The sequence below is a fragment of the Harmonia axyridis genome, chromosome 1 (assembly GCF_914767665.1).
Source record: "Harmonia axyridis chromosome 1, icHarAxyr1.1, whole genome shotgun sequence".
Lineage (NCBI taxonomy): Eukaryota > Metazoa > Arthropoda > Insecta > Coleoptera > Coccinellidae > Harmonia > Harmonia axyridis.
Window position 1 is genome coordinate 2,293,469 of NC_059501.1, and position 7,720 is coordinate 2,301,188.

Consider the following 7,720-nt stretch of genomic DNA (forward strand, 5'->3'; position numbering starts at 1 on the left):
AGGGAGGGGGGGAGGTTGTGAGTGAAGGAATTTGGGTTGTCTTCGATTGGGTTTCATAAGTTCACATCGGTTCAGTTCATTCGTAACGTGAAAGGGAATGAACTTTCTTTTGGTTTGGCGATTTTTGACCTATAAATTTGTTTTTTAGGGTAGGTTCGAATGACCTGATTCAATTGGTTTATTGTTCCCTAAATATGATTGTACGAAATTTTCTCTTCTTATTGATATCAAAACTGTAGCTTCGATAAAAATGATAATTCCTATTGGAATGTAAACTGACAATTCCAAGCCTCATGCAAAATTTCTTGCTTATCGTATAAATAATCAGAACTGAAGAAACTTCTAGAAGAATATCGAAAGAAATTACTGGAGATGTCTTTAACCACAAAACCTTCAGAGTTGATATTTCGAATCTTTATAAAGGGTGTTTTTTTTAGAGCTATAGAACTTCAAATTGCAATAAAACTACGATGGATTATTCGATTGACATGAATTTTATTTATCCGCAAGATAATCTTGTGGGATTACATTTTGAATATAATTTCTGGCATATGACCGCCACGGCTGGCTCGGATGTAGTCCAATTTGGACGTCCAATTTTCGATGACTTTTTCCAACATTTGTGGCCGTATATCGGCAATAACACGGAGAATGTTGTCTTCCAAATGGTCAAGGGTTTGTGGCTTACCCGCATAGACCAATGACTTTACATAGCCCCACAGAAAGTAGTCTAGCGGTGTTAAATCACAAGATCTTGGAGGCCAAGTCACAGTTCCAAAACGTGAAATTAGGCGGTCACCAAAAGTGTCTTTCAATAAATCGATTGTGGCACGAGCTGTGTGACATGTTGCGTCGTCTTGTTAGAACCACAGCTTCTGGACATCATAGTTGTTCAATTCAGGAATGAAAACGTTAGTAATCATGCCTCTATACCGATCACCATTGACTGTAACGTTATGGCCATCATAGTTTTTGAAGAAGTATGGAACAATGATTCCTCCAGCCCATAAAGCGCACCAAACAGTCAGTTTGTCTGGATGTAACGGTGTTTCGACATACACTTGAGGATTAGCTTCAGTCCAAATGCGGCAGTTTTGTTTGTTGACGTAGCCATTCAACCAGAGTGCGCTTCATCGCTGAACAAAATTCACTTATGAAAATCCCGATACGTATTCCGCACAGAACCATTATTTTCGAAATGAAATTGCACTATTTGCAAGCGTTGTTCAGGTGTGAGTCTATTCATGATGAATTTCCAAACCAAATTGAGAATAAATCACTTGACAGCTGTTAAATCGGTCGCCATCTTGAGCAGTTATGCCAACTTAAAATTATATACCTCAAAAAAAAAAAACCCGTTACAACAAAATTTTCGAAAAAATCGTACGGAAACAATGCTTTCCTTTTTCCTCCGTCCGAGCGAACAACCATAGAGTACAATTTGACAATTCGAAGGATGTATTTTGGTTTGCCAGACAGAAAGTATATGATTGAATTGAAAAAATATGATTCGATTTGAAGAATCCTGGACAACTATGTATTCGATAATTTATTCTCGCAATTGAAAGAATGCTTTTGCATAAAATAAGAAAGAATCAGTTTTGTTTCAATTCAATCGCAGAATTTAATGACGATAGCGCCTTCAGGGCTATAGAATATTTGAGGATAATCTCGAAAAAAATGACGAAAACTGATGTAAAGTCGTAAGCTTTTGATAGCTACCTAACAGTACGTTGGTCCAGTTTAAAGACAATCGAGTTAATTTGATGCCTAGAACTCCTAGATATCTTTTTTTGACTACTGAAAACGTTTTAGACTTAAGGGAAGTTATTACTCTTCCACGAGTTAAATAAGATATCGTAGAGGCTCATCCAACACATGATGAATTTCTTACATTTTTCAATTAGATTTTTCTGAAACTTTGATCAATTTACAACTTATAATAACACTAAGAGACCTGAACCTGTTACTCATCAGTTTAAATAAATTGCAGGGTAAATAGGAAACACATTACCTATAAAATATTTCTTTTTATTTGATAACCAAGTTGGGAGGATGATCATATTAAATGATTGCTACACATCCAATTTTATTGTTATTTTGATCTGTGATGAATTCAATTTCATTTCGAACTCTGTTAATATTTTTGAGACTTTTTAATATTCGATGAGGCAATAAAAATGAAGCATCACTACATCTTTTCACTAGATCATGATTCGAAAAGAAAAAGCATAAAAAAGTCATTCAATAACATTACAAAACATTCAATCCAAAACATGAAGACTATCATTCCATCAACATCAACTATTTAAGATTCACTCACTCCTTGTCCAAAATATCCTCGTTTTTAGTAAAAGCGTTTATCATATCCATAGCAACGTACGGCTGATCCGTCGGCACCAAATGTCCAGCCTTCAACACCATCACTTCCGTCAAATTCCCAGCCCTCTTCACGTAACCAGCTATCTCCCCCTCCCTGTACCAAATATCCCTCTCGGCTGTCTTGTATTCCTCGGCCGAATCGAATTTCAGATTCAGCAGATAATTGACAGTCGTGGGATACGGCACGGCCAGATCCAATTGTCCGCTGTAAATCAGCACCCTGAACTTGGCCAACAGGTCTATCAGCTTGTCAGCTACGGAAATCATGATGTCTCCCAGTAAAGCCGTGTCCACCGGCTCGTCCGAGTTGAACGTTAAATTCCCGACGTGTATGGCCGCCCTTACGTCTTCTTTTTGCACGAAATCTGTGACGGTTTTTTCGGTTTCTTGTTTGCCTGGGTTGAGGTAGTTGTACATGTTCTCGTACCCACTGGCGTTCTTCAAAAGATGGGAGATCTTCCTCTGGACCAGAGTGGATTCTTCCAGCTTACCTTGCCTGAGGAGCACGACAGATTCATCCCGATACTCGTCCATAATTGTTTTGGTGTTGAAGTCTACCAAACCGTGTTGGAAGGCGTATTCTCCGATGTTCATCTGGTTCACAGGGTCTAACCAACCATTTCCGATAATCACGCCTTTTAGATTTATCTTTAGGGAGTCTGGTAGATCTTCGTTCCTTTTGAAAATCTCATGAGAAATTACTGGCACATATTTACCTGCGTAAGATTCACCAGCTACAAAAAAGTCGTTCTGTCGGATCTCTGGAAACAGCAGAAAGAACTGTCGTAGAGCCTCGTATAGCTCCCCTGCCACCTGGGTTTCGTCATGGGCCAAACCTTGCTCCTGCGTGAAACTATAACCTGTACCTACCGGATTATCGATGTACAGAATGCTGTGAGATTTGGTCCAAGCTGTATCTCGAAGTGTTAGAGCATCATTATCTATTTCGAACGGACCCATTTCTGCAAATATGCCAAACATTGAGGTTAAACCTGGTCCTCCTTGAAGCCACAGCATGACTGGATCATCTTGATCCTCTGAAGGGAAGAACCACCCGAACAGATTCTTGTTGTAGGTGTGGTTGACAGTGAAGAAGCCGCTGTAAGACTTGGTGTTCAAGAAAATATCAGAAGATACTTCTGCTGCTTTTCGTCCTTCTTCTATGAAACCCAGCTCTATGTAGGGGGTCAAAAATAGTGCATCTTTAGATCCTGCATACCTGGGCTCTTCGTCTGTTAAATCGTCATCGGTTGTTGAGACTTCTCGCTTCATATGACAACATTGAACCGTCGTGAGGCAAATTGAAATGATTAAGATGAGAGAGCACATTCTTGGCTGTTGTAAGTTTACTGACTGTTTGAAATGTTCCGGTTATATTTATGAATTTACGTTATCTGAATGCATTGTATTTAAATCGGGTGATAAGTTGACTTTCAGAAACAGAGGAAGTAATCATATTTCGCTGTGGTGGACACAATGAGGAATATTGGGAAAATTCAGATAAGAATTGGGTTGAATTGCTCTTTGTGATCTTTTATCCTTTAATGTGCATGATTAGACACTGATAAATGGCAGAAAGTATCGAGAATTGGTATTATTCATCCAGATTTATTGTATCACACTCAGATAAAACATTTTTTAAGGCCATTTGGGAGAATCGACTTGGATAATGCTTTTTTTCAATTATCGAAGTAATAATTTGAGTTCTGGAAAAAAAAATAGTCGATCAGACTATATTAAGGGTTAATGGTGGATAGAAAGTAAAATGTAAAAAGCCTGTTTGTGTGTGATCGTATTTGATTCTGTCGAAATTTATTGTCAGCTACTTATGACATGAAGAGATTCATGGGCCGCCTCGGTGGCAACAGTGGGATGGTTCCCGACTGCCAAAGCTAAGGTACCGGGTTCGAATCCCGACAAGGGCATGGATGGTTGTGTATGTCCTCAGTTTGTCACAAAAGCAAAAATTGTCTAGACTTAAATGTAGTATGACTGAGTAGTATGCAATAAAAACGTGTCGAGACTTGATCTGTGTACATACCGAAAAATGGCGAGCACATTAAAGAGAGGAATGAATGAATGAATGAAGAGATCCATGTGAAAGAATTGACACCGAATATTGTTGACTGATTTTTCTACTATCGTGGTTTCTTGTATCACATTTTATTCATTGAAATAGTATGAAATACCTTCATACATTGCTTTTCCAAAACGTAATCTTCACAACATTTTATTTCAATATTTTCATCATTGATTCATATCAGTATACAATGTGTATAAATAAATATTTCAGAGAAATTTGTCTGAAGATTAATTCTTTGGAGACATTGTATCGGATTAAGACCTACGAGAAGGATTAACCGATTGCATGTTATCAGATGAAGCTGCTACCTATCTAATAAAATGATAAGAAGAACCACAACAGTAAAATTTATCAGTTTGTTTATGTCTCGCGCATTTTTTCGATAGTGAAAAGATAAGTAGACTTAGAAATATGTAGCTTTGAATAATAAAATATTTTCTTTCCGATCAACAGCAAATATTGATTTTGCAGACACATATCAAACAACAAAAAATTACTTTTCCTGCCCAGCCAGCAACGTAACTACTTCTCTGCCAAGGCAGCAAAATGATTATTTTCAATGCGAATAAAACATTCGACATTTTCTGACAATCAATGTTTCTTGCCAACTCCCTCATTTGTGGAGGAGTAAGTAACTGTCAGATATTTCATAAGTTGTAAAACTATAATTACACAGCGCAAAAGAATTAACGCACATTATGGAAATCTCAAATTTATTCTACAACTGAAGGTGTTCTCAATGATAATTATTTTTATCAGAATTATGCATGCATATGTTATCCACTTTCAACGTTTTTCTTCAATACATATGTTTTTTCCCCGCAGGAATGAAAAAAGATGAGATTATCAGATTTTGAATGTATTGGCTCCATTCTGAAATCAGTTGTTCTCGATCAATTCTAGTGATCAATAGTTTTTCTTTCGTTTGATTTTCTACACTCGATCGCTATGCAACGCGAAACACGCAATTTGACCCAAAAGGAATGTGCCCAAGCGGTAGTTTTTCGAGAAGAAGGGTGGACATACACAAGAATTGCAGAAAGGTTTGGAGTTTTCCATACAAGTGTGTCCAGAATAATGCAGCGATTCAGGGAGACAAGTATGAATGTCCGAAGACCAGGACAGGGTAGACCACGGGTAACAACTGCCATTCAAGAACGTTACTTGAGAGTTTCTTCGTTGAGACAACGGTTTGCAACCGCTCGCCTCCTTCAAAATCAGCTTGAGCAAACTCATGGGGTGCAAATTAGCACTCAGACAATAAGAAATCGCCTCAGAGAATATGATTTAAGACTTGTGTCGCGGCAAGAGGCCCAACAAAATTGAGAATAATATCGCAAATCATTTCACTAAATCCAAATTATATTATATTGACAATAATTGACGTGTGTTGAATTTTGATAGGATTGGAAGTCTGACGTCTGTGTAGACAACCACAAAACGAAAAATATAACTGAAAACAATGCTGTAATGAGTTCATAACAGCACTGTTTTTAGAACTGTAATGAACTCATTACGATACTGAAATAGAGAAATCTATTTTTCTACCTTAAGTTATCCTAAAAGCTGGGTTGTATGAAAATATTTCTTTAGGAAAGTATTAAAAATTATAGCCCCAAGCAACAAATTTCCTGAAACATAATCATCTACACGATGGCTGATCTTTTTCCATCAGAAACCCAAATTGATTCCTGTTGCCACAAGAGTAGTCTTTAATCTAACCCATCCCCCCTTTCAACATCTCCATAATTGTCCAGAATGAAGCTCCGAACTTCCCAAACGGAGATTCACTACGATGCAAACCCAATTTATGAGTATTTATTACGATCGAAACTCAATAACTCGACGCAACTTCTTGATATCGAAGTGAAACTTCCCCTTCATCCCCATATTTTCCAATCTGTCGTCCTGTATCCATCCGAAATGCCCGAAACTCGATAAAAAGCTCCCTCGGGATCCCGCCCAAGGCCTCTAGATCCACGGCATCCCGCCCGCAACATCGAATCAATGGCATCCAACTTTTCAAATCCAACAATGGAAGATCCGCACGATCTGACTCCATTCATCTAATGAGGAGGTATCGGCAAGAGTCAACTGTACTTTCCTGATTTCATTTTGGGACAGAATTTCCTTTTCACTGCAAATTGACCGATCATTCTGCTGGTATTCGTTCTTTCGGCGGCAGACGGAGATAAGAGGCTGGATGTGGCTGGACCAGTTGCCGTCAGGGTGTGTTGCTGACGTTTGGTGATTGGATTTATGGTAAAGGATGTTTTTTTTAGAGCTATAGAACTTTAAATTGCAATAAAACAACGTTGGATTATTCGATTGGCATGAATTTTATTTATCCGCAAGATAATCTTGTGGCATTACATTTTAAATATGATTTCTGGCATATGACCGCTACGGCAGGCTCGGATGTAGTCCAATCTGGACGTCCACTTTTCGATGACTTTTTCCAACATTTGTGGACGTATATCGGCAATAACACGGCGAATGTTGTCTTCCAAATGGTGAAGGGTTTGTGGCTTATCCGCATAGACCAATGACTTCACATAGCCACACAGAAAGTAGTCTAGCGGTGTTGAATCACAAGATCTTGGAGGCCAATCCACAGTTTGGCGGTCACCAAACGTGTCTTTCAATAAATCGATTGTGGCACGACCTGTGTAACATGTTGCGCCGTCTTTTTGGAACCACAGCTCCTGGACATCATGGTTGTTCAATTCAGGAATGAAAAAGTTAGTAATCATGGCTCTATACCGATCACCATTGACTGTAACGTTCTGGCCATCATCGTTTTTGAAGAAGTACGGACCAATGATTCCACCAGCTCATAAAGCGCACCAAACAGTCAGTTTTTCTGGATGTAACGGTGTTTCGACATATACTTGAGGATTAGCTTCACTCCAAATGCGGCAGTTTTGTTTGTTGACGTAGCCATTCAACCAGAAGTGCGCTTCATCGCTAAACAAAATAAAATGTACGTAGTGCGCGATACGTATTCCGCACAGAACCATTATTTTCGAAATAAAATTGCACTATTTGCAAGCGTTGTTCAGGCGTGAGTCTATTCATGATGAATTGCCTGACCAAACTGAGAATAAAACACTTAACAGCTGTTAAATCGGTCATCATCTTGAACAGTAATGCCAACTTGAAGTTATATACCTCGAAAAGAAACACCCGTTACAAGGTGATACAATCAATATTCATGAAAATAGAAAAAGTCTGATAGTTCTTTAGTCCTGCTCT

At 38.5% G+C, this 7,720-nt stretch overlaps 1 protein-coding gene across 1 annotated transcript; it reads right to left on the bottom strand.

Annotated features, from left to right (window-relative positions):
• Positions 1–2,015: 2,015 nt before the first annotated feature.
• Positions 2,016–3,737, bottom strand: LOC123671598 (venom serine carboxypeptidase-like). Its single transcript, XM_045605555.1, has one exon. The coding sequence runs from the start codon at positions 3,709–3,711 to the stop codon at positions 2,320–2,322; it is 1,392 nt and encodes a 463-aa protein (XP_045461511.1). The 5' UTR covers positions 3,712–3,737; the 3' UTR covers positions 2,016–2,319.
• Positions 3,738–7,720: the final 3,983 nt, after the last annotated feature.